We start from the raw sequence: 25358 nt of genomic DNA on the forward strand, positions 1-25358 counted from the left end.
GGTCATTACTCTCAAGTCCAGGAGCCAGTAAGGACAAAGACCACGCAGAGTCAAAATTAAAATCTGATTCGCTTGGAGAGAATTCAGGTAAATCGCATGCGTCACGGCCTGGCTGGACTTGAGGCGACGAGGCATGGGCGATAGACCTGGACAGCCCCTCGGCTTCCCTCTCGAACCAGGTAGATCCAGGACTTGAGGGAAGGGTGAGATTTCTTTCGTGCTTGGTAGACCACTTGACGGAGCGAGCATATCCAGGACATTCAATGCCAGACTTCAAGCAGCGGCGACAACCTGGTAGAGCTTCATCACATTTCAACTTCTTTAAGATGGTCAGCAACAACTTGGTAGTTACAGTTAGTCGGAAAACCTACTCGCCGCTTGCAAACAGCACACCCCGCTTCATTGTCGTGATAATTAGCTATGTTCAAATATCGAGGGCAGAGGGATGACATACTCCTAGTTTTCTTTGACCTGCGGGACCGAGTCAATGGGCCGCTTCCATCAGAGTTAAGTCCACTTGGGGACGAAGACTGGGCTTCTCGTTCTACTTGCTGAAGAGAGCTTGAAAACGTCGACCGCATAATGATAACGACGAATGTTATCGAAAAGGGGCAGGGATCTGGTTGGATGTATAGATGATGGAAAGCGGTTGATGATGATAATGAGGACAGAAATGCGGGGAAAAGGTCACGGGATCTTACCAGGGAGTTAGTCGATAAGGTAAGTCGTCATGATTGGCTCGTGAGTTCGCTCTCCTTGCCGTTGCAACGGCATTGGCTTTGACAAGTAATGCTCTCTGGCCATTTGCCACATAGGCAGCTTTAGATGCCTATCGCTAAGAGATCTTAAATTGAGAGCCACGTGCGTATCAAGAAAAGCGGAATGGCATCATGCTTAGGCTGGGCTAGGTAGATAGATAGATAGTCGCGTTTTGACGTTTTCGAACAAGTTATAGCATGATAAAATAAATGTACAGCTATATCTTCAAGACCCAGTTTCGTTTCTCACTCTCCCACTGACGCACTCTCGGTGCCATTGGTCTCGATCAGCGGCCCAAAGTATCTCTTCCGCGCCCTAAGAGGCCAGTAGACACAACCAAATATGACAGCACCACCAAGAACGACTGGCGCGTAATTCATGTTTTCAGCGGTAATGGGCTGATAAGGGGGAAAGAGCAAGAAGATGCTCGTGAAAACGAGATAGACTATCGCAACGACATTCACAACGATTCCTGACTTGCCCAACTGCCAAGGACCCCAGGTCAATGTGTTTGGTCGGGAAATGCGGCGCCAAATCAAGAGAATGATAGGCATAAGATATGAGATCTGCAGGCTCACTACGGCCAAGGATAAAACAGCGTTAAAAGCTGTGGTAGAACCGATGTTGATGAGTCCGAGCAGCATGAGGAGAACGGTCGTGGTGAGGATCGCGATGGTTGGGATTTGACGTTTTCGGTCGATCTTGCAGAGATGCGTGGAGAATGGGAGGCCTGTAACTCTACCGGTCAGATAGACGTCTCGCTTTCATAGGTCCCGGATACTTGCCTTGGTCTCTAGCAAACGCCCACATGAGTCTAGCCGCAGACGTGATGAGCGGAACTGTGGAGAGGGCGGCCATAACCGTCACTGCGCTCGTCAAAGCAGTAGCCGCCGCTGTACTTCCAGTAATGTTGTAAAAGATCTGGATGATCGGGAACCCAGTCGGCGTGTTCAAAGCTGATGTGATATCACCCATGCAGAACAACAAGGCGATCAGAAAGCCAAAGCCCAGGGTTCCGTTGATAAGGATAGACCCAACCATGGCTCTTGGGACGCCGGTTTCGGCCCTCTCCATCTCTTCACTTAGATGAGTGGCTCCGTCATAGCCAATAAGCACATAGCAAGAGCTCAAAAGTCCGATGCACCAAGCTATTCCGTCGCTAGCCCACCCAGAGTTGTTCTGGAAGTCAGTAAAGACAAAGGTGGCCGAATTTTTGGTTGGAGACACGGCGACCATGACCACCAAGATGATGATGAAGAAGATGACGTGCAGCGCCATGGTCACCTTTTCTACTAGCGGTAGGATATTGCTGCATAGAATGCAAATGCTAGCAGATCCTATTAGGATAGCCCAATAGAGAAGAGTGCCGTGCCACCTCTCAAAGGTATACGAGGTCGGATAGTTCAGGACTAGCATGCCCTGAATTTGTGTTCCGGCGAGAAATGGTGCACTTCCGGCGACGGCGATCCAGCCCAAGGTGCTGTTGCGACGACAAGTGTCAGCCATTTTTATGGCTCTGATGCAGTAACACTTACGAGATATATCCGGCAAGCCAGCTGCTCACCGGGCGTATTCTCTTGGGACACAGCTTAGCCACAAAATGGTATTGCCCGCCGGCTGTTGCGTGGCTGCGTGTTCTCCATTAGTCACAGTCAACGGAGAGATGGGCAGGGGTATGTGTACCTCGAAGCCAACTCGGCGAGAGACAGAGCAGAACAAAGTGATCCGACAAAGGCCGCAATCGCCCCATAGACGAGCGAAACTGGTCCTCCGCTTACCAAACCCGTTACCATTGTACTGTTGGAGGGTTAGGAGGACGTTAACTGAGTCCAGTCATGACTGTATCTCACCTGCAAAGTGCCTCCCACGTCGCCATCAGGCTGACGCAGGTTGCCACCATGGCCGTGAGGGAGAAGTTGCGCTGAGTTTTGTCAGGAACTCACCATTTCACACAACTCCCAGAATGATTTCTCATACCTTGACCTCTTGGGCATAGCCAAGACGCTCCAGATGATGATCATCTCGATTGCCACTGGGGGCTTGTTTTTCGTGATCTGTCTCCATGGTGGTGAGATGGCAAGTCTGTAAAGATCTGAGGATCTGTGGTATTCTTTCCAGCGAATACGAGCTATTGTCTTTGCATTTTCATCCTCCCTCTCTCTCTCATCGTGGTTTTATGCTGTTCGGAATTTTCCTTATCTCGCCGACAAGGTTCACCGAGATTACAGACAAGGAGGTCATCTTGCCCGCACTACGCCTTTACGGGAAGAAAAGTGCGAGCCTGCGGACAAGGGACGAGACGCTAACCATGCACCCCGCCTTTGAAATGAAGATAGTGCGGCGTCCATCCGAGACCTTTTCCTGAACAGTAACTTGGAGAGTTGGGGTTGGAGGGACGGGCGTATCATGTCGGCTCGTAAGATGGTCTTGGTTATCTCGCAGCAGCAAGATAGTTTGATCCATATCGTAGTCGGTGTTCTCATGGCCTTGCAGTACCCCGAAAGCCCGAGCCAGGCACTGTCTCGTGCAGTCGTCAGTTGTGGGGTGCCACGCCCTCTAACCCGCCCCTTCAAACTTGCAATTACACAGCTTAAGACAATCTCAATACAAGAGATAAGACGGAAGTGAACAAACCAGCTACAGCTATCTCATTAGTTGCCATTGTACCTAGTTTCATAGGCGCTGCTACCCTATTGTCCATCGTGCCGTCATGTGGGTAACTATTCCCACCATTCCAAGTTATCTCCGGTTATGCAGGCCCCTGATCCTCCGGGCTACATTTCGTGATAATTTCGTTAAGCTCTAGTTTCTACTACATTCATGCAATGTTCTCTCTTGAGTTGCCCATTGACCTGAAAATCTTCTCCAGCAATTCATCTCAGAAGCCACTGGCGGGTTTACGGTGGTTTGGGACCTGTATCCCTGATTTACCCTTCCTCAGATTTATGCACCAACTTAATGGGTATCATCCTAAACACGATCACGCTTTTGGGCGCATCCCATGCAGATGCAATGGATAATACTTACCCTTCAAACACCGCTCTTTTCAACGACAGAGCTGATGGAGATTGAAACGCCACCCTGGCTGCTTTCTGTCTTGACTTGGTGACACTACGTCATAAGGCGGCTGTAGCAGCTAAACAGTGTTTTCCGGTCATCTAGTTAATACATCCTGGTACAAAAAGCCACACAAGAAATCTCACGCGTGAGTTTGAGTTCTGCTGAGTTACCCATAGGCCGGAAGAAGGAACTTCTATTACGTGGCAACACTCTGGAATATCTCAATATTCGTCTAATTGACGTTTCTTTGCTATACGAAAAGACCAATAAGCATCAGTTCATCCGCATCGATGCGTCTCTCTCTTCTTCTGCCCTTCCTGGGCTCCGTCTGGGCCGCACCCACTGAGCCACCCTCTGATTCTTTCCCTTCTATATTCTACAATCCTACCATGCCTACTGTCGATCCAGCCGATCTCGGCATCCCGGACGATTTGCCACTGTTTCGACGAGCCGCGGATACTACACAGGACAAGGTTCAGCTCAACGTGAGCCGGTGCACCGCCAGGGTTGAGGGAGATGGTGGATGGCGGTTCAAGCCTGTGACCTACAACGGGGTGCTCTGCATCGTCCAGGGCATTCCGTCACCTGGGACCAAGAACGGTCAAGACCCATACGACTTGTATCTTGATGCTGCCATCCCAACTGCGTCTGCGAGCCAGGGTGGATTTATTCAATTCCTTACTAATGCGTACTTGAGAACGTTTCACATGATTGGGAAGGGCCTCGACGACTACGCAAAGGTTACTACCCCCAGCGGCGGCTGGATCAGCGCTGATGTAGATGTCTCGAACGTGCCTATCCAAGACCAGCCGAACAGGTTCAGTGAACAACTGGTGGATTCACGGGGCGTCGTGGGCCCCGTGACCCTTTTCGATCCAACCACAGCATATGGCAGCGTCCTTGTCGCTGATAAGGGGGATGTTACCGGCGGGGCCTGGCTAACTGGCTGGCCAGTTCCAGCCCCTGATGTCGAGAACCTTCCAGGCTTATATTATGCCCAAATTACTTGGTTTTGCATTAAGACTAGTGGCCAATAGCCATTACCATCTGCCTGAGTTGATGATTTGAATGGGTAACTTGGTCATGTCAGGGGAAACGCAAGCCTTTTGGTGGGTCGAGCGGTGGTAGGACCTTATCAGCAAGGGCTTTGGGAAACGTAAGATAGTCCAAAAAAAAAAACCCCGACACGTTCATTGAAGCTATGAGATGCTTGATCCGAGTATAAGTATAAAACTATCATGTTGCATGATGATTATTTAGAGCTGCATATGCCATTGAGCTGTTCCATAGCCCCTCAAGTATGGGACGTCTCTCCAAAATTTCAATGGCAACCCTCTTAACTCGGGTGTCATGGCATCTCGTGGCCACAAAGTAAAGAGCCTCGACCAAACCTCCAGCAGGGGTGAATACCACCCTTGCCTCTAAGAATCTCGAATCCTGCATGATCTCATTGACTAGCTCCAGAATCTTGCTGGCCCAGGTCGGGCTAGGCTCCGGTGCTTTGCTTGTATTGCTGCGCCAAAGCTCAAAGTTTGCCCCAGTCAGGAGTCTTCGGATCTGCAGATACTTGATGGCGGTGCCTCCTTGGGATAAAAGTGGACCAAAATCAAGATCCCAGGTTTTCAGGTGGTGATACAATGGCATATGCTGATGGAGGCAGGTGCTTTCGTGCTCTGGTGGCCCTGGTGGTGTTGCCAACTGAATGCATGCATTGTGCAGTCTCTCAAGCTGGCTGGTAGCCTTCGTAATAGTTGCAAGGTGTCCACTACCCCAGCCATCAAGCACAACGGAGTGCGGAGGCCACAGTCTTATCTTATGTGGATAACTGGATTCCATTATCATGCGAGCTTGTGTGTCCAGCTGAGTGTAAAGAGTCGCCAGGAGCTTTACAGGGGTTGGCGTCGAGCCTTGCGTACTGCCCTCTCTGGCACCAAGCTGCCATTCATGGAATAACGACAGCCCGTTACGAAGATGAACGCATGCTTCTTCTTGGAACCCTTGAACGGCGCATATGCAGATGAATACAAGATTAACCATCAAAATGATAACTTGCTGGTCTCTGGTGAGGAGTTCCTGGTTACTCAGGCAATGTTGTAACGAGGTGATCGATTTGTTATACTGAGTCAGGATAAACTGCCTCTCCTGTGTTCGGGATCCATGCTCAGAGAGGATTGATGAGCGGTAAGCGGTGGCCAGCGCAACAACAGCGTGCTGAACAGTTCGGTACGCCTCAGCCGTTTGTAAGAGATCGTGGGTCCAGAATCCAAAATCAAGGGAAGACGCAATCGACATGGCAACCTTGGTTCTAAACAGGTATAAGGCCTGCCTCTCTTCAGGATTTCCTCCTGGTGTCGGCTGAGCCAGTGGCGATTGTGGCTTGCGTGTAGCAGGTCCAAGAATAGCATATCCATCACATTTGCGTCCTGTCGAGGTGCAGCGATGACAACACGGCTTGACCTCATCACACTTGATTCGTCGAATTCTAAACGAGAGGCTCAGTTTCTGATCCATAAACAAGAGACCGAGACACTCACCTGCATGTGATGCATCCAGTCCGTACCTTGGTTGCAAATCTCCTCTGTCGACGAGGCGTAACGTTATGACAGTTCCCGGGAGCTTCCGGCAATGACATGGACTCCTGCCCCATGTCCGGGGCCTAATCCAGGTATCTAGAGATAGACACGTTAAACAGGTTCCCCTTTAAAGTCTAATGTGTAAGGTAGGCTGGGCAAGTTGAAGACTCCCCATGGCGAAAACTGCTTATTAAACATCAACTCAGCTGATCACCAGCAGATATGATTTGTCGGTTCGTTTAATCCTTCGCTCCACTCTTGGATCTAACGTAATCAGTTGGCGTGTGATCCTTGTCTTCCCACGCTTCCCGAACCCAACGCCATTATGAGTCGAATCACAACATCAAGTAGTGGAAAAAAGGCCAATCAACAAGACTATTCTGTGCATGGATCCAACTAAGTTGGCCATACCTTCCGATAACTTTATTTAACATTTGTAATCTCGCGATCCAAGATACATATAATGGCGAACAAGCGCTTTTCTGTGGATGAGTCTGCATCCCTTACATCCTGTGTTCCCATGATCACATCTTCATCAAGGACAAGTAATCACTATGACACTCTCTCATTCAAAATCGACTCTGCCGGTGGTGGATGTTCCAACTGGAACTGCTGCCAGCCCAGATGAAGAGACACCAACTCTGTTCACCCCAATCAAGATTCGAGGCCTGGAACTCCAAAACCGTTTCGTCGTCTCGCCCATGGGAACTTGGAGTGCTCAAGACGGCCACTTGACCGAATTTCACCTCATGCATCTGGGTTCATTCGCATTCCGAGGCGTCCCCCTGACCATTGTCGAGTCCACGGCAGTGGCTGCCAACGGGCGAACCTCTCCTCAAGACTCGGGTCTCTGGCAAGACAGCCAGATCGAGCCGCTGAAGCGCGTGGCTGACTTTGTCCATGGTCAGGGCCAGAAGATTGGCATTCAACTAAACCATGCTGGTGTCAAGGCTGGCATGATTGCACCGAGGTTCTTGCCTAAGGGGGAACTCAAGGTGGCTACTAAGCAGGATGGTGGATGGCCAGACAATGTTTGGGGGCCCAGTGCGATCCCTCACACTGAGGCACATGCCATGCCAGGGAGCTTGAATCTTGAGGGAATTGAGGCTTTGATCCAGAGTTTTGCAGATGCTGCTCGAAGAGCCATCAAGGCTGGTCTTGGTAGGTAGCCTTCGACTCACTTGAATTCTACAACTGACGTGCAGCCAGATTTTATCGAGATCCACGGAGCCCACGGCTACCTTATCAACCAGTTCTTGTCCCCTTTGACCAACAAACGCACGGATGAGTATGGTGGGAGCTTCGAGAACCGCGTTCGCTTCCTCGTTCGAGTCATCAAAGGGATCCGGGCAGTTGTCCCCGACAGTGTCCCGTTGTCACTCCGGATATCCGCAATCGAGTGGATGGAATGGAGCGGTGAGCCATCGTGGGATCTTGACCAATCCATAAGGTTGGCCAAACTTCTGCCCGCGCTTGGTGTCGACATCTTGGATGTATCATCAGGTGGTAACCACAAAGATCAAAAGATCGACGTTCATCCCAACTACCAGCTTGACCTAGCCAGGACCATCCGAGCTGCGTTGAGAGAAGAGCGCCTGGATTTGCTCGTTGCCGCGGTGGGGTTTATCCACACGCCGCAGACTGCTCACGATGTTGTGCAGCTTGACAAGGAAGACGGTGTGCAGGCGGATCTGGCATTTATAGGGAGACAGTTTCTCAAAGAACCCGAGTTTGTTCTCAAGACTGCCCAGGAGCTGGGGGTTGAGATCCAGTGGCCGTACCAGTACGACATGATTGGTTTGAACACTCACTGGGGACGATCGTTCTTTTAGTAACAACCCCTAGATAGACATTCCTTATTATCAGAGTGCTAGAAGAAATATTCCCATCTACATTATCGCTTTCAGACTCTGAATAACCTTTGCATATGCTCTTTTCTTTTCCTCTGGCTTGAAAACACGTGCAAGGGCATCCTTGTCGAATCCGTGCCCAGCCCCTTCCATCTTGACGACTTCGATACCACAGCCAGCACGCGACAGCTTCTGCCCAAACACCTCGGCTTCGGGACAGAGGATATCTCCAGAGCAGATAAAGAGAAGAATATGCGGGGGGAAAGATGACTCTTCGGCGTAGATTGGGGAAGCTTTTGGTGACTTTCGATCCTCAAGTTGGGGAATGTAACTGTCAAAGAACACGCGCAGTGCCCAGGAAGGAATCGGCACAATCGGTTCCGGGACCGACTTGGCCTCTGAGGGGATGCTAAGGTCGGTTCCTGGGTAGAACGCATAAACTGCCCTAATGTTGATGTCTTGGAACTCGCGTCTCAACTCAGAGGATGCGACCAGTGCCAGGTTCCCCCCGGAGCTGAATCCAGACAGAGCAACGTAGTCGAGGTCAAAGACGCGAGGCTGGCTCTGGACCCATCGCAATACATCTTGGACGTCCTCAGTAGCCCCAGGGAATGGATGTTCCGGTCCTTTGCGGTAATCTGCGTCCAGCACGAGGACATTGGCTTCGCGGGCTATCTGTTCGCAGAACGAATGGTCCTGGCCCAGATTCGGCATAACATAGCCGCCTCCATGCCAGTTGATGACGAGTCCTCTAGGCTCGTCTTTGTTGTAGTTGGGGGGATGATAGATCCAAGCGTCAATAAATCGACCAAGTTGCCTAGACGGAATGCGGATTTGTTTACGGTCGCAAGATGGAGACGGTTGCAAATGACGACGAGTGCCAAGGTAGTTGAAGAAGCGAATCAAAGAAACAATGGCTTTGAGCCTAAGATACTGCCAAAAGCCGTGAGCTGTCATTTTCGAGAATGCCAAGAATTTCAGTCAAGTGTAGTCGACGCGAAACTCGAATTCCTTGCTGAGATTATATCCCAATCGTTATGGATCGGATCGTCGTAAGCGGCAGCGTATTGCGTATCCCCGGTGACCCCTGGCCCGACCGAATGAGTCATTCACCGTAGATTAACCCCGGCCTTCATTACGTGATCTCCTCCAAGGTGTCGGACCATGACTTGGGTTAACTATTAACCCTATCATCAAGTATTCCTAGCATACTCAATAATTTTCGTCTGTATACGATGGATAATTACTGGCATCCTAGCACAGTCAGTATTGTGATTACTACTAGGTGATGAATATGAGATATGACAGAGGGTTACTGATAAAGATTGAATGGCTAGTCACTCAATGACATACATGTACTTTCAGAATCACCAAGTACTCAATCCCTTCATTTTATCCCTCTCTAACCAAAGACCGCATACTGATTCCCGTACACCAACATTCCAGCTACTTCTCAAGCCAACCCTTGATCGCATCGACTGGATCCTCTTCCGAGAAGCCCAGCACTTCCTGAGCAAAGTTCTGCCCGGGCTGAAGCGACAGGTCAGCGCCATCTCGAAAGAGTCGACCATGCAACAAAGGATAGAATGCTGCCTCGATATTGCCGTTGGCCAGATCCTTTTCAGCAGCTCTCTGGACATCATCAACCTTGCAAGACTTTAGAGTCCATTTCTTCCCAGAGACTTTCTCTGCAAGTGCAAGGATTTCCTTTTGGGAAATGTTGAACGAGGCAATCGTGATGTACTTGTTTGACGCTTGGGCTGGATTCTTGAGGATAACGGCCACAACCTTGGCCACAAAACTAAGGTTGGTCGTCTGAAATCTTTCATAACCTGAGTCAGAGATGTCTGCCGTCATGGTGTTTTTATCAAATCCTAGGGATAGGTGCTCCAGCCCCTGCATTGGGTGTGTCAGTCCAACCTTCAAGCGTAATCACCCAGGTGTGGCGGCTTCACTTACCCAGTCAAACCACAATCCAGTGGAAATACCTGTCCAAGAGAAAAGATCATTTTCCTTTGCGAGTTTTTCCAAATGGGCTTGCGTAGATGTCTTGTCGGAAAGCAGTTTGCCAAAGATTGTGTCTCCCAGAATCGTCGTGTTCATTCCCCATTCCGATGGAATGAAGCGCTTCACCTTGGCAGCAGCAGCAGCGTCGGCAGCCAAGATTTGATATTCCGTTACGGGTGGGACCAGAAAAGAGATGAATGCATCCTGGCCTTCGAGAGCTGCCCTCCAAGAGTCAAACGAGTCATGGATGACCCTCCGAACTTGAACCCCATCAGGGAAAGTAGCCGTGGAAGTTGGTCTTTGCAAGGCGATGACGTTGAAGTTGGAGGCCAAGAGCTCTTTCACCACGACCTTTCCAATATTTCCGGATGCCTTGGTCTTCTGTCAGCACTGCTTGTTCTGCTTCTGATGCAACACCTACTCCGGTGACGGCAATGTTTTGATAGCACGACATGTTGGCTTCTTTTGCTTTGATGCGGCGTAATGGGGATATGAGATGTAAATTGTCTGTGCTCATGTGATAGATAAGAGAATGTTGAATGCCTTAGTGTGCAGAAAGAGACTTGTAAACTTGGATGTGAAGCAAAGCACACCAGGTCCTTAAATAGTTTTCAAGTTGATGCAACTTTGAGCCATACTATCGTCTCTCAAATCAATTTACCCGCAATCTCCCCGTTCCGCTCGGCGAATTTTATCATAATTCTTCACGTTGTTAACTAAGATTTGCATGTTTTAGCATCCAACTCCGAAGACTCAAGCTCTTCGAGATCTCGCCCACGTCTAATCCTGGGGTTGAAGATGGAGATGGGTGCTAATTCCCCCGAGACGAACAGGGGTTATATCCGTAGGCACGGAGTCGGGGCCCACGATTAATAATGCCTAGACCATCATCGTCCCACTCACAGCAGGAATTCCATTGCATACCACGTTATCTCGTTGATCCCATCGGTGCCTCATCCAACATGAAGCGCCATTCCACTTACGGCCAGTCACCAAATGCCAAGGCAGTGCAAAATAAACGATCTCGGACGTCGCAGATTTTAAGAGCTGAACAAGCCAGTCTCCACGATGGCAGGTCCGCTCAACATGAAGCGGAGGACTACCGCCTCGCCACAGCCAGGATGCCCTTAGATGCTCTGTCGTGTGTCTGGAGAAAGGGCACCAACCGACACCTGAACCGCCAACATGTAGAGAAACTATGCAATGCTTTCCAGCAAGGTAAGTTAAAGCGACAAGAAACTGAGAACCATTTGTTGGTGCAGTGCAGCGCAGAAGCCGTAAGGCGTATGATGAGCCATCTTGGGCAGCTGGGGCATCACTCGCAGTGCAACCAAGTACTCTCGTTTGAGGACTGGTTGGTGGTCAACCCCCATGAGAAGGCAGAAGTCATGGCAGGCCAGCACAGGATAGAGGCAATGCGCGAGTATGTGAAGCAAATGGGAGCAGATAGTAAGGAGACGTGGTGGACATGCATCATATACGATCGAGGTAAGTGACTGCAGCACATGTTACTTAGTGAAACTAACCGCCGATATAGACCAAACTCCGGCAGAGATTAATGTCAAGCTACGTGTCAACCGTCGCGACCTATCTCTACCTGATAGCCATGGCCAGATCTGGATGCAGCTCGTGCTGGCAAATGACCAATGCGATTCTCTCTTTCAGGGGAAGAAGTACGACGTGGAAAAGCAAATTATGGATATCCTACGACTGAGTACCGCCGACAAATTTCCCACTGCTCGACTTGTGACTCTCTGGAGAAACCACCGTTGGAGGCCGATGATCACTCGTTGGTGTAAGACACGGCTTGGCAGGATGACTTTCAACATCTCAACCTGGGATTGGATGGCGAGCTATCGGGTTGATAGCGTAAGTTTACGTCTTCTTTCCATATACCGGGCGAGTTACTCATATGTCTCGCCGTAGTACTGGTTCACCACCTTTGAGCAGGTTCTCGAGTCACTTGCTGAGCTACCTGAGGAGTGTGCAGACAGCCTGCAAGCTTCAGATTGGGCCAAGTTAGCAGAGACACTGCCTATCAGTCCCACAGAAATAGATGTGCAACGGCTATTTTACCCCAGCCAAACAGCAGACGAATCCAGCGCCACGCGTCGCCACGGCTTCCTTCTAGAGCTGGGCGACGAGGCTTACAGCCGCACCTATCACCGCATCGTAGATCGCCCCAGGCTGACATTCCCAAATGTCCAAAAGCTTCTCAAAACAACGAAAGAGGAAGGTCGGATTATGATGCAGGTCTTGGCCCACGTGGTCGCGTGGTTGAATCCCAATCCCACCGCCATCATAGACAAGCGACAAAACAACAAGCCCCTGATTCGGGAGGATCTCAAACCAGCGATTCGAGAAAGACAGCTCACTTTACTGATAAGAGATGGAAATAGCAACAGTGGAATTAACGCCAGGACAATGGGAAAGGAAGACCAAGCCGCTCAGTTGGAGACACTCTCGATTCAGCTCGAAAAGGCAGTTCTCGATGCAGTCCGGGACCAAATGGCCTCGTTCAAGTCAGTGGCTACCAAGGACTCTTTGTCCATCTTTCCAAACGACGACAAGGATGGTTATCAAAAACGGTTCGCCAACAAGCCATGGAAAAAAGTGTTGGACACGGTCGAAGAAATCATTGGCCCAGTGTTTGCGTCATCACTTCTGCCAACCACTTTCCAAACTACTGGCGATGCTACGAACCATGACCAGCCAATGTCCAAGATTACTCGAGAAATTTGTGCACGAGTCCTCGAAATCTCGGAAGTCGCCCAGAATCCAGCCCTTCAATGCCCCGAGGCGTATCAAGAGCTGAGCGCCTCGATAAACCAAGCCGTTCTTCAGTGGACACTGCGATGGTCTCGCCACCAACAGGCAGATGGTCATGACAGGCTAGAGTCTCATGAGATCCCGAAGGTGATCGAAAAAGCTCAAGCTTCATACGAATCACAACAGCCTCTGAACGCGTGTTTCTCGCCAAACTTGGATCGAAATGACCAGGATCAGATTGACGCTGCCATCACCCAAGGTTCAAGACTTCCACATAACTCAAAAAGCAATACGTCACTAGAGAACGGGCAGATAAGATCAAACAAGAAAACAAAGGCGTATTCCCAGGTTTCGTGGCCATCGTTTCAGTCTTTGTTTAGTAGGAATGAGGGTTACTTATCTTGAGGATAAATATTCTCGAAGCGGTAATGGGAACATGGAACGTTTATAGGTACGGCACTATGACAGAAGCTTCGGCTGCAATAAAAAATTATGGTAGGGCGAATGAAGTTATTACTTACTTGATCTTGCTATTCTTCTCCTGACAGGAACAAAGAGTTCTGGGCACAGTTACTAACCTAACTATGTTAGCGAAGTTTTACTGTCGTCTGTCAGGTCTGTTTCATTATATATGTGTATTTGATTAACCAGTCATTAGATTCATTTCCTAGCTCTATCGCCTGAAGTTCCCTCCAAACCCGTTCCAACCCGTTCCCTCAGCGGGATCTCACTATTTGAGGGCCCGAGTGTCGGCAAGCTACTGTTGCCGTTTGTCGTTATAGTAGGTACACTAAAATCAAAATGGTCGAAACCACGCGAGGCTCTCGGGGTATAATAACTGCTTTGGTTTGATGTGCTGATGTGCATGACTTGACGGACAAGAGGCCAAGTCAAGGGGAGGTTGGCAGCAATGAGTGCCGTTGAAGATTCGCGAATATACCAGGCAGTCCAATCAGCCCCAAAGGGGTCGGTGAAGGAATAGTATTTATTCAAAACGGCGGAGACAATCTGCGGCACGACATGGTTAGCAACATGGGTCGTATGGTTAGGAGACGAGGTATCTGGCTAGGTTGGCCGTTAGCATTCATCGATATCCACATACCGTAAAGACGCCGACGGTGTAGATGCAGCATAGGGCCACTTTGATCTTGGCTGAGGCATTGGATTTCAGAAATAGGGGCATAGGAAGTAAAATGATCATGATGTCGGACGAGATGTTGAGGGTTGCATTCGTGATGAGGTGATGTGTTGCGGTTGAGCATTGGACTGCACAGCATTAACAAGAGACTTTGTACAAGTCGTAGGGAGCAATAGATACCATTGTCGGTAGGGACGGCCCAGTACTGATTGAAAGGGCGACACCATACTCCAAAGTATAGGGTCTCCATGACGACAAACCCGACAATCACATACACGGCAACTGCTTTGACAGCGCGATTGTACGTTAGGTTTGTCCTGCTCAAGGTTAGAAAGCGACCAGCAGATCATATACGCAAGGCAACCCACGTTAGTCGGTTATACATGAGGAGCAAGCAGCACTTGACGAGCCAGGTCACGGTGCATTGGAGCTGCTCTACAACAAGGATGAGTTTGGATCCGAGTCGGCGTTTATCGATCTCATCTGGTGTGAGGTCGACTGCTTGAGTAGGGTCTATGAGGTTGCTGCTTGTGTGGGAAACGATGTTGATGCAGGCAATGAGAACCGCGTCACAGGCCTGGATTGCCAGACAGACCATCAGTCAGAGAGGAGAAGAGCACGAGACATGACTGCGAGCACCAACCATAGCAAGAATCATCAGGTAATCATCAGTCTGATACTTCTTGACTGATCCCACGACCAGCCGACGAGACAGGCTGAACACGCAAAAGTCAGCAAGCCACAGGTGAAACCACAGTCCGGGAAGCTTACAGCCGGGCAATGACGACGAGCCATGTGACTCCGTACCAGATCCACGTCTCGATGGCGAGACGCGTCATGTCTTGGAGAGCGGAAGCATGATTGAGGTCCAAAGAGGGAATGGGGTCGCGGCTCACGCGAGCGGAGCACGGAGAAGGAGGATTTTAAATGAGGTGCAGGGGATCCGAGTCAGGGGAGACGAGATAAGCTCGTGATCCAATGACGAGGCGAGGATGACGTAGTGATGCTTGGCAAAAACTCCATCGAGCCGAAGTGTGTGAGCCGAGTATTTTCCGAGAATATGAGATGGAATGTTTGAACTGGTGGTCAATGGGATGAGTTGAGCTTGAAAGTGTTGAGTTGGCGTTGAATGCTTGACTGTTGCATCGAATTACCGTTACAACAGTCAATTCTCTGGTTCGTGGAAGAGAATGGTAGGTGGCGCCTAGCAACCTTAACAGTTGCTTAACAAATTATCTCAGTTAGTCAGCCACGCTTACTTATTCTTGCATTCAGCCACCGAAAGGTTGCAGCTCCAACTGTCTCACAGGCTTTTCTGCAGTGGCTGGTTCACTGAGAAACAACAAAACGTGGCAAAGAATGCATGTGAAGGCCAACTACCATTCTATTTGGCAAATTTCTCATAAACTCCCTGTCCAGGGCCATCATAAATCCCATCAATCCACAGGACTTCTTTGAGGCTCGTCTTGACCTCACCCCATGACGAACCAAGACAAGGCACCATCATCTCAGACAGCATCATCGTCAACTCCTCATCCTGCAAGTCCAGCGCTGACATGAAGCCGACAAACATGGCCCATGCAAAAACCCTCATCTCTTGTTCATTCGTTGGCTTAAAGGTTTGGCAGCTTGTGCGCAGTTGAGACCCTAAAAAGGGGTACTGCAGCTTGACTTGGGGGAGACGGAAGAGAACAACGGTCAAGTAAGCCAACATGGAGAGTCGTAAAAGCTCTGCAAATCGATTGTCGATTCCAAAGTCGAGCAGCAAGATGCGATACTGCAGAGAGGTGAGAAGGTCCTGAAAGATTCCGGGCTGTATCTTCTGGTGCGACTGGAACAGGAAGTTGACGAGCTGCGAGAAATCCTGAACATCTTGGAAGATGTAGTATAACCGTCTGTCGACTGGTTTGATCAGACGACGAGTGCGCAACATGGCGGTCGAGGGAATAGGTCTCAGGCGCTTCAAAACTGGACAAGACTCGAAAAACGAGTCCCAGGAGACGCCATCTTGGAAGAAGTATGGTCGGGAGCCTTGGGAAATTGCCATACTCAAGTCGACTCTGTTTAGCAACGCACCGTTAGCACAAGTAGCTACTTCGCAAGCCTCAAGTCTAGCTGCACGCTCACCGACATATCTTGACCTGGAGCTGTTGGGCATGGCTGAAGGAACCGATTCCCCCACGCAACTCAACAATCCGCTTCAGTCCATCGGTATGTGCTCTTGCAGCCTGGACGTCTCCCGCGATTTCGCAAAGCATGGCCATGCTCATGACCACGGCAACCGTTGAGTCAGCAAGGGCCATCTCGCTATCGGCTAAGCGCTCATTAAGGAGTCTGATGGCCTTGAAAATGTGGTAGTTGGTGCGAGGCTGTGCGGTACGTCCAGCTGCAATGTCATGAAAAGAGCTGACGGTAAAGAGGAGAGCGTGGAGGTATGCGGCATCGTTGGTCATCCAGCCGAACCAGTTGGTCTCGGAGGCGTTGAATTCGCAACAGAGATCGAGGGGGTACATGAGCTCTCGGATTGTCCCAAAGACTGCTAGCGAGTGAGTTCATGACTTCAGGCCCAAGGATTCAATTCACTTACAGCTGGCGATCATCTGACGGGCAGGCCTGTCAACCTCATCTGCAAACTTGACTGTGTCCAGCACGTTTATCGAGAAGGGGAACCATGGGCAGGTATCCCATCTGCTTCCATCACTACATCTCTTGACGAGGCCACTAAGGCGACCAACAGAGTCGGTTGGAGGTGTCGATTGTGGCCCACACGTGGCTGTGGTGTGAACCCAAGAATCCGGAAGCCGAGGGGGTTGGTGTCCGCGCGTGTTCTTCCCTCTCATCACATGACGTCGGATTAGTTTGCGATCCGACGGTTTGGGATTTCCCTTGGAATCACTCAAGACGAACTCGAATCTCTTGGATGCTAACAGAACAGTTCAGCCTAGATGAGGTGAGCAGGGTATAGAGTGGTGGAACATACCGGGACGTGGGGCCGGGCGTCTTCCTGGCGCCATGTGGTTGACCTCCAGGGGTTGGTAAACTGTTCTTAGCTTCTATGAGATGTCGACTGGGTGATTTAGTAGTCTTGGATCGAAATAAAAACTGCAAGGAGGAGGCAAACGCGGATGATGTGGAAGAAAGAACGTGTCTATCTCCGAGAACTCGACTTCGTCGTCAGCAACATTGCATAAACGTGATGAGGATGCGTGCCAAGACCTAGATTGTTTTCCTATTTCGGATTAGCTCTAAGCTTTGGGGACGAATCCCTGCTCTGATCCTTCCGATGACCCGGCCAACTTGATTCGTCTCTTTGACTTGGACAGCGCCAAGACAATATTGTTTGACATAAGAGGATGTAGTCTCTATCCTATGGGGAAACAATCGAGGCTTGGCAGTTCGATATCTAAAACTCTCATCTTCGGTCCTCGGGGACTAACTGGAACCAAGATAGTGAGACCATACCCCAAGTTCCCAACCATGAAGGGGCCTTGCATGGCCTGCCTCTTGCAGGTTATAAATTCTCGAAAGCAGCTCTTCAATCTGTTCATGCTTTGGTATCCTCACTCATCTTCATTTGAGACGGCTTCCCTCATATTTGTCGCAATTTTCTCATATTATCCACAATGACTGCCTCGTCTGACCTTCCTGGGCTCTCACAAAGTCTGATGGGACTCTTCTTTTCCTCCCAGTGTGAAAAAGCCCACTTCCCTCCCAAAGACACCAACCTCAATGGCCAGACAGCCATTATCTCGGGAGCAAATGTCGGCCTTGGCTTGCAATGTGCCCGCATGCTCCTTGAGTTGAAACTATCCCATGTCATCATGGCCAGTCGGTCTCTCCAAAGGGGAGAAGCAGCCGCCGAGCCACTCCGAAAGCAATGTCCTTCCGCCTCTGTCGACGTCTGGCAGCTGGATATGACCTCATATCAGTCGATTCAAGACTTTGCATCTCGCTGTGCTACCCTTTCCCGCATCGACTTTGTCATCCTCAACGCGGGTATCACCAAGCAGAATTTTGACCTAGCTGCGACCGGCCACGAGGAGGTCTTTCAGGTCAACTACCTGTCCACTGTTCTCTTGGCTACTCTCTTGCTTCCCAATCTCAAGGAAAAGGCCCCGGCTGGTCGTCCTGGTCGGCTCACCATCGTCAGCTCTGGCCTGTCAATGCACGCCAAGTTCCCGGAATCCAAGGCATCGCCCACCATCCCTGCATTTGACGACAAGAACACTTTCGATGGGGCTGAACGCTACAACACTGCCAAATTTCTCCTCCACCTCTGGATTTACAAGCTCGTCGAGTATGTGAGCCCCGACGATGTTGTGGTCAACCTGGTGGACCCTGGGTTTTGCAAGGGCACGAATCTCCAGAGGGACATTCATGGCGTTGCCAAGGCCGTCCTCTTGGGAATGAAGTCCATGGTAGGACGCCCGATTGATGCTGGGGCCTCGACCTATATCGATGCTGCTGTCATCAAGGGCAGCGAAACGCACGGCAGCTTCATCATGGACTGGAGGGTATACCCGTAAGTTATTTCAGTGATGGAATGGCTGTGCAAAACAGGCAAGCTGACGCGAATTCCCAGATATGGCCGGTTTTTCTACACCCCCGAAAGTAAGACAGTTTCACAGAAGCTGTGGGAGGAGACCATGACGGAGCTTGGTTTCGCAGGTGTACAGCAGATTCTCGACCAAATGAAGGTCAAGGCTTGAAATTCTCTCGTGTTATCATAAGCTCCTAGTTATCACTCCTTTTAGGTTCCCTTCTTCGTCTCTTTGTTTTCAGTGGTATTAAGAAATAAACAGTTGACCTCTATCGTCTCTCCGAGGTCATATAAAACCTCCTTACAACACCAAGTCTACAATCACTAGGAGCAATTTTTTAAAGTTGATCTTAGCCACATGCACTTTACAGCAGAATCTCTGTAAAGACAAAAAGAAAGCACAACATTAACGTCAAATACGGTTCTTCGTTGTTGACCAGACACCTGGCTGGAGGCTATCGAGACGAATGACACCTAAAAATGATCCCTTCTCCACAACTTGCGCGCTGCTCCCAAGTCAAAGTCCGCATCGCTTACGCATCTCTTCGACTGCTTCCGCATTGTTCCGTAAGTCTGTAAAGCCAGCTGCACTTCCAAAGAAAGAAATGCGCCCATTTCCATCCTCATACAGTTCCGACTGCTCTTCTCGATTGATGCCCTTATCTATTGGCTGGATTCTTTGCTCAACTGCAGCCAATAAAACTCGGTCGACCTCCTCGAGCAGCTCCAGAGCATCTTCGTTACGGGTGTTGTGGCCGCATGCCATTCTCACTCGCGGTGCAAACGCATCGCCGGTGGTTCCTATAACTTCTGTTAGCTTGAAAGTCTTCAAGGGAGCAAAACTCCTTACCAGCCTCTTGATTCCATCCCTGAACCAGCTTCTTCATTTTTCCAATGGTCTTACTATAGGTGGTGACATTTCCCTCCCGCGGAAACAAGATAGCTGCCCACTCATAAATGGAGTCACCGACAAAGAGAAATCGCTCTTGGTGATCCCATATGGCCAGTTGGTCCGGAGTGTGGCCGGGCGTGTGGTAAAACTTTAACCCCAAATCCTCACCTTGACGGTTTACCAAGCTTTGGCCATCGTTGGCCCATCCTGTGACTTGGTAGTTTGGTGTCTCCATACCGACGAAGCGACAAAGAGATGATTCTGGAAGGCGGTCTGGGCCTTGAATGAAGTCCTTGTCGAACGAACTTGCCCAAATAGCACTCTTGCTGTCTGTGAATTCTTCTATGCCACCTAATGAGGTCAGTGTTGGAACAACTGCTTGGGGTAGCCCGTGGAGAACCAACCGATGTGATCATAATGGCAGTGAGTACAAATTACGACATAGTTCCTCGTTCCATTCTTGTTCAGTGGCTCATCTTCGTTATCAGAGACCGGATAAGTCTCGATGAAAGTCCGCAGAGATCTGATTTCAACGGTTGGATCCTTGGCTGCGCCGCCACAGCCAGTGTCGATCAGTACCAAGCTATTCGGAAAGAGTTTCGCGTAAATGAGTGGATTCTCGCTCCATTTGTCGTCTTCACAGATGACAAAGGTTGTGTCGTTGAGTCTGCTTGCAGAGAAGCAGGTCGTTTGCGCGGTCGGAGACATGATGCTTGTTTGGAGGAGGTTGCACGTCTTGGTTCACGAGTCAAGTCACAGACAAAGCCAGGAGTCACTCCTACTGGGGTTTTGTATGATTGCCGGCTTTAACCGGCCGACCAAACCCCATGCTGATAAACTCAACTAGCGATAAGCTTACCTAAAGAGGCTAGTTTTTTCCCTTGTCTCTCTTATCAAGCGACGATAGAACCCGAGTACCGGGTCAGCTGGCAGCCACCAACAGCCCATCCGCCAAGAAGCCGTTACTCACCAGAGATCTCTCTGGGAATCATTTTTGGGAGCAATCTTGGTTCAAGAATTCTCCAAGAGAGCAATCTTAGTTGGACTAAAGTGAGAGCAATTGAAGAGTGCCGCATTTGAACTAGTTTGTCGGGCCATAAACTCCGGGACAAAGCAGTATTGTCAACCTGATTCCACTAAGTCCCTGACCGACCTTTTAGAGCTTCTCTCCTATAAACACGAAGACAGCATCATTTCTACATGTTTACAAATGCACATTCATGGAATCGACGCCATTCAGCCTATCTTGGCCCACCAGGCAATAAAAGTGAAACCTGAGACAACTACGCTGGGTTAACGTGACGAGGAGCATTAGTTCAGGCAGGATACCGAGGTAGATAGATTTAAGAGAACCAGCTATATAGTACAAAAGTTCAAAGGTATCCTCTGTTACAATTTTCCATATTGTAATATTGTGCGTAGATTAAATACAAAAAGCGAGAATGATGCCGACAGTTGGTGATGCTTCATGAGCGGACATGATCGTCTTCGAGGTACGTACCTACCACCAAGGAGGTGGCACCTGTGTTTGAGGCGCGTGTCATATTCCATCTGCTGATTGGTCCGTCTAGTACGAGTAGAGCAGCCGACAGCCACAACGTTGCAGTGCACATGATCCCTCGGCCATGTGTGCTCCGTGAAATTATCACCATTAACATCACTTGGTCATGATCACCTGGACCTTAAGATCAGGTTTGATCTCTTTCCTGGCACGCAGGCTTCGCTCTTCATGTGATTTCAAATCATGTCGTTCATGTTTGTGGTGACTTGACGCAATCGTGTAAGGCTAGAGCAACGTGGGATCCGTCCTCTCGCATTCTGCAGGGTAGGGCAGAGCCAGGCTCTTTGGATCCTCCTTCAAAGCCGCTAATAGAGTCCAACGAAGCTGTACCACCCAGAAAGGCGTTATTGTCTCTAATTGAATAACAGAGTGTGGTGATTACTATGAGATACGACAACGATAAGGCTTCAATGACTTCTCTGGAGATGTAACAGGCTCATGCCGGAGTCCTCGCTTCAGGAATTTGAGGGAGTGAACACGGATTCAACACTGCAAAAGTCAAAAGCTCTGACCACACAGCATCTCAACCGTCGACTGATTCTCTCAACGACCTACGGCTGCAAAAGAACGCGTTTCTTGAAGGATATGGATCACCCTGAACATTCCCTGCCACGAGCAAAAAGTTGGCTCAACCAGCAAAAACATACAACAGCGGGGATTCGCTGGTCGTCACCGACCCAACTACTAATCCGCCCCTCACCGGCTTATCTATGGGAGAGCGGACGGGACTCCGGACATTCTGGGCATTTTTGTCCCGGCGTTTAGCCGACATCCCCGGCATGGCTGCCTCATGGTTCAGGCCCCACGGTTTTTCTCCGATCCCATCTCCACTTTCGGCCCTCCGGGGCTTTTTGGCCCCCGCCGATACCGGTCCCCGCCTCCGCACCGTTTCCGGGTGGAGACGCGCGCCGGCCGTCGAGGGTGCCGACCGTTTTCAAGCTCCGTCTTCTCGTCACGGACGGCCTCAGCGCCCACCCCTCCGCCCGCCACCTTAAGCGCTCCCGGGGGAGGAGGAAGGGTGAAAGGCACGCCCCCTCCTCTTCAGCACAGCCTTCCCAGGATGTTGTGAAAGGAGGTGTTCTAATTCTAGGTTCTGGCCCTGTGGTGCTAAAATTAAGATGATCGAGCCGCGCTCCTTTGCTTGCCCTCCTGTCTTTCTCCCCTCCTCTCTACACCTTCTGCACATTCTGTGTTTTCTTTCTTGACAATAGCAAAAGCCGCCCACGCGTGATCCCCCGGTCTCAAGTCATGGCCCAGCCGACGGACTTGCCATCTCAGAAGCCTCGGAAACGGGGTGCACCCCGAATCCGGGCAGACTCCAGCAAGGCCGTCCAGGCGATCTTGGAGAGAAACCGCAGCAAGCCGGCGCCGGAGAAGGGCGCGGGCTTGCACAAGAAGACTCTGGCGCTCCAGAATAGAGTCTGGGCGGAGTGGACTCAGTGAGTTTGTCCCGACCGAGCCAGCTCGGATCCTTTGGCTAATCAGCACTCCAAGGTTTGCCGAAGCTGGCGAGCTCGACAGTGATAAGACGTGGCTGCAGCTGTGTGCCGGCTCGCACGATGCCGTCAAGATATTCGAGAGCTTCCTCGAGCTATATATCCTGAACTCCGAAACATCTGTGCCCTGCTTGGGCCCTGACGAGTACAAGACCAAGAGAGACGTGAATAGTGCGGCGACGCTGCAGGACGTGTGGTCTGCGTTGGTTCGCGTCGCGAATGATGACGTGTTGAAGCGGTTCCGTTACCAACCGAATGCAAACGCGCAGCACTTCACATTGCGCTACTCAACCCGCGGCGGCGTCGAGTCTGGCCCCGCTGGACTGGTTGGAAAGGTGAGACTCGCCCGGTGCGGTCGCCGTTGATCTTGGACGTTGGACTAACTGGGATTTGAGCTGATTCCTGGGCTAGCTGATAGGCTCGGCCTGACTCGGCGCCAGCAATTCGTGAAAAAGGAGACGACGGAAGAGGATCTGCTGCTTGTCCTCCGGACCGCCTGGGAGAGGGCATCCGACATCCTCTGCAAACCCTCCCAGCGAGTCTCGTTCTCAGGGAATATCATCCTTGGCGGTATCGGCGGCTGGCGGTACGAGAGCTTGAGGCGTGTCGAGTACAAGGACATCGAGGTTGGCTGGCTGAGAGATCCTGCCGATCCGACGAAAGTCCGGCCCGTTGCAAGCGTTCATGTTCGGCATGTGAAGCGGCACGGAGATGAGATCGAAAGGGACCAGAGCGCAAGGTACTTCGTGTCGACTCGCGGTAGTGGAATGCCGTGCTAACCTCTGCAGTTTGACCTTCGGCATCACCCGGGTCCCGGTCAAGTCTATCTGCCTTCTCTCTCACATCGTCGCGATGGCCATCTACAAGGGTGCTTTCGCAACAAGGTTCACATCCTGCGAAGAGGTGTTGTACCCCAAGGGCTTGCTCGAGGGCCATATTGACTACGTGCCACTCAAGTGGAAAGATGACATCGTGGACCAACCCGTCTTTCCGCTCGACTACAAGCTATACTGGAGAATATGGCACCGAGTTCTCGAGGTGGCCGGGCTTCGAGAGGGGCTGCGGCCTTACTCTATAAGAGTGGGAGCCGGAGGTCGCCTCAATGGTGAGCATGATCCTTCCGCGGCTTGACATGATTCTAACTGTGACAAGGTGCGCTTGAGCCTGCTCTTCGAAGTTACATCATGGGTAACACGGAAGAGGTCTTTCGGAAGAGCTACAACCCAGTCGATCAGAGACACAGTCTAATGACGGTGGCCTACAAAGAATTGACTGGAGGCTGCGACGAGGTAATCGCCAAACTGCATCAGTCGTTCACAAAACGGGACTGCTACGCGCCGATCTACATCTCCGATGAGGACTGGAAAGGATTCGAGTCGCGGAACGACATCACCCAATGGCGCAAAGAACTGAACAGCCTTCCCAACCGCAGCAGCAAAGAGGCGAAGAGGATCCAATCGAGGATCCAGTATGTCAAGAAGGTGCTGGAGCAGGAGCTCATAAAGCGACGGCGCGACGAATACTTTGAGACTGCCGACCGCCTGAGAAGCGAAGGACAGTCTACAACCCATTTGCATGAACGCAGACCAAGAAGACCTGGTCCGAAGCAGAACGAACTCAGCAGCAAGATGGCAGAAGACTTGTCGCCTCTTTTCCTCGCAGAAGACTCAACGAAGAGATTTGCCGACGAGCTTGTCAGGTACTTAAGGCAAGCTCCAGATCAAGATCCTCCACAAGGTCCCAAGGATGCGGAAGCGACGAGACCAAAAGCAGATTCAACGACACCTAGGTGTTTGATCTGTAACAAGAATTTCGCACGGAAGAGCGGCCTGACCAGACATGTTAACTTGGAGCACAGCGAAGATTTTCGGAAACCTTTCTATTGTCGCGAGTGCGAGTTCTCAGGACAGAAACAGCTGATTGCAGCCGGCCTTTCTGCCTGGAGCAACCACGTTGAACAATACCATGGCAAACTCCATACACCCAACCCTGTAACACCAGCTCACTGCTTACTTTGCGACAAGACCTTTTCAACTGGAGGGTTTAGCTTGCATCTCAAACGATCTCACGCTCAGCTTGGCCACTTTGAAACGAGCTTCCCCTGTCCAGAATGCCGGCGGTTGGGCACCGACGATCTCATCGTCAACCTGGACCAGTGGATACTCCACGTCCGGAACACACACGATGGCGGTGCAGTACCAGGGGCCATCGTTGTCGGCGCCACCGACCAGAAGCCTAGGAAGAGGAAGAGAGGGGAGCTAGACCAGTATCAGCAGACCAAGACGAAACAGGTATGTGTCGAGGCGATTGTGAAGGACGAGCGGGGAGAGGGGAGTTGTGGCATCACAAGCGGTGACTACCATGGCGGCACAGATTTCTGGGACAAGGATGAGCAGGTAGATTGGGATCAGAGCACCGCAAGCGGTTCCTGCCATGTTAGTGAAGAGTTCTGGGTAACTGGGAGAGACGAGGATTATTGATTTGGGATTATAAATGTCACGAGCTCATGTGAAATGTTCATCGCTATGCCTATGCTTGAACCCAGATTTGTGAATATATTAGATTGGCGCCACCTCTGCTACTTTATACATAAATAGAGGTCAAGTGTCCTGTGAGTGGTTGCTCAAGGGAGGTGGCTCTTCAAATACATCCAATAACTACCTCGACGTTGAGGGGCCATTACTCGATCATATCCGAGAACTGAGAAAATGCT

General features: G+C 50.6%; 11 protein-coding genes and 1 pseudogene across 12 annotated transcripts, besides 1 other annotated feature; 5 read left to right on the forward strand and 7 right to left on the reverse strand.

Annotated features, from left to right (window-relative positions):
* Positions 1-312: 312 nt before the first annotated feature.
* Positions 313-2823, reverse strand: NCS57_00947200 (uncharacterized protein; the record flags this gene model as incomplete). The annotated part of the gene is made up of 9 exons (XM_053059246.1): positions 313-319; positions 372-397; positions 455-471; positions 1025-1497; positions 1568-2239; positions 2295-2387; positions 2443-2556; positions 2610-2680; positions 2737-2823. The coding sequence occupies 9 exons, from the start codon at positions 2821-2823 to the stop codon at positions 313-315; spliced, it is 1560 nt and encodes a 519-aa protein (XP_052911317.1).
* A 1286-nt stretch (positions 2824-4109) lies between these two features.
* NCS57_00947300 (uncharacterized protein) lies at positions 4110-4856 on the forward strand (the record flags this gene model as incomplete). Its single annotated transcript, XM_053059247.1, has 1 exon — positions 4110-4856. One exon carries the CDS (start codon positions 4110-4112, stop codon positions 4854-4856), a length of 747 nt encoding a protein of 248 aa, XP_052911318.1.
* A 199-nt stretch (positions 4857-5055) lies between these two features.
* Positions 5056-6466, reverse strand: NCS57_00947400 (uncharacterized protein; the record flags this gene model as incomplete). Its single annotated transcript, XM_053059248.1, has 2 exons — positions 5056-6301; positions 6354-6466. 2 exons carry the CDS (start codon positions 6464-6466, stop codon positions 5056-5058), a joined length of 1359 nt encoding a protein of 452 aa, XP_052911319.1.
* A 480-nt stretch (positions 6467-6946) lies between these two features.
* Positions 6947-8224, forward strand: NCS57_00947500 (Oxidored-FMN domain-containing protein; the record flags this gene model as incomplete). The annotated part of the gene is made up of 2 exons (XM_053059249.1): positions 6947-7553; positions 7602-8224. 2 exons carry the CDS (start codon positions 6947-6949, stop codon positions 8222-8224), a joined length of 1230 nt encoding a protein of 409 aa, XP_052911320.1.
* Positions 8225-8281: 57 nt separating this feature from the next.
* On the reverse strand, positions 8282-9199 carry NCS57_00947600 (Abhydrolase-3 domain-containing protein; the record flags this gene model as incomplete). The annotated part of the gene is made up of 1 exon (XM_053059250.1): positions 8282-9199. One exon carries the CDS (start codon positions 9197-9199, stop codon positions 8282-8284), a length of 918 nt encoding a protein of 305 aa, XP_052911321.1.
* Positions 9200-9688: 489 nt separating this feature from the next.
* Positions 9689-10703, reverse strand: NCS57_00947700 (NmrA domain-containing protein; the record flags this gene model as incomplete). Its single annotated transcript, XM_053059251.1, has 3 exons — positions 9689-10138; positions 10202-10621; positions 10671-10703. The coding sequence occupies 3 exons, from the start codon at positions 10701-10703 to the stop codon at positions 9689-9691; spliced, it is 903 nt and encodes a 300-aa protein (XP_052911322.1).
* A 508-nt stretch (positions 10704-11211) lies between these two features.
* NCS57_00947800 (uncharacterized protein) lies at positions 11212-13398 on the forward strand (the record flags this gene model as incomplete). The annotated part of the gene is made up of 4 exons (XM_053059252.1): positions 11212-11737; positions 11787-12118; positions 12176-13277; positions 13331-13398. 4 exons carry the CDS (start codon positions 11212-11214, stop codon positions 13396-13398), a joined length of 2028 nt encoding a protein of 675 aa, XP_052911323.1.
* Positions 13399-13541: 143 nt separating this feature from the next.
* Positions 13542-14995, reverse strand: NCS57_00947900 (annotated as a pseudogene). The gene is made up of 7 exons: positions 14928-14995; positions 14800-14872; positions 14525-14733; positions 14337-14473; positions 14121-14284; positions 13780-14026; positions 13542-13591 (listed from the first exon to the last, which is right to left on the reverse strand).
* Positions 13542-14995: a sequence feature.
* Positions 14996-15540: 545 nt separating this feature from the next.
* On the reverse strand, positions 15541-17170 carry NCS57_00948000 (uncharacterized protein; the record flags this gene model as incomplete). The annotated part of the gene is made up of 4 exons (XM_053059253.1): positions 15541-16216; positions 16284-16692; positions 16744-17079; positions 17137-17170. The coding sequence occupies 4 exons, from the start codon at positions 17168-17170 to the stop codon at positions 15541-15543; spliced, it is 1455 nt and encodes a 484-aa protein (XP_052911324.1).
* A 609-nt stretch (positions 17171-17779) lies between these two features.
* On the forward strand, positions 17780-18865 carry NCS57_00948100 (uncharacterized protein; the record flags this gene model as incomplete). Its single annotated transcript, XM_053059254.1, has 2 exons — positions 17780-18678; positions 18739-18865. 2 exons carry the CDS (start codon positions 17780-17782, stop codon positions 18863-18865), a joined length of 1026 nt encoding a protein of 341 aa, XP_052911325.1.
* A 348-nt stretch (positions 18866-19213) lies between these two features.
* NCS57_00948200 (Lactamase-B domain-containing protein) lies at positions 19214-20296 on the reverse strand (the record flags this gene model as incomplete). Its single annotated transcript, XM_053059255.1, has 3 exons — positions 19214-19497; positions 19547-19939; positions 19993-20296. 3 exons carry the CDS (start codon positions 20294-20296, stop codon positions 19214-19216), a joined length of 981 nt encoding a protein of 326 aa, XP_052911326.1.
* A 2101-nt stretch (positions 20297-22397) lies between these two features.
* NCS57_00948300 (C2H2-type domain-containing protein) lies at positions 22398-25125 on the forward strand (the record flags this gene model as incomplete). The annotated part of the gene is made up of 5 exons (XM_053059256.1): positions 22398-22588; positions 22644-22980; positions 23041-23384; positions 23434-23750; positions 23798-25125. The coding sequence occupies 5 exons, from the start codon at positions 22398-22400 to the stop codon at positions 25123-25125; spliced, it is 2517 nt and encodes an 838-aa protein (XP_052911327.1).
* Between the last annotated feature and the right edge of the window lie 233 nt (positions 25126-25358).

The sequence above is a fragment of the Fusarium keratoplasticum genome, chromosome 7 (assembly GCF_025433545.1).
Source record: "Fusarium keratoplasticum isolate Fu6.1 chromosome 7, whole genome shotgun sequence".
NCBI classification, from domain to species: domain Eukaryota; kingdom Fungi; phylum Ascomycota; class Sordariomycetes; order Hypocreales; family Nectriaceae; genus Fusarium; species Fusarium keratoplasticum.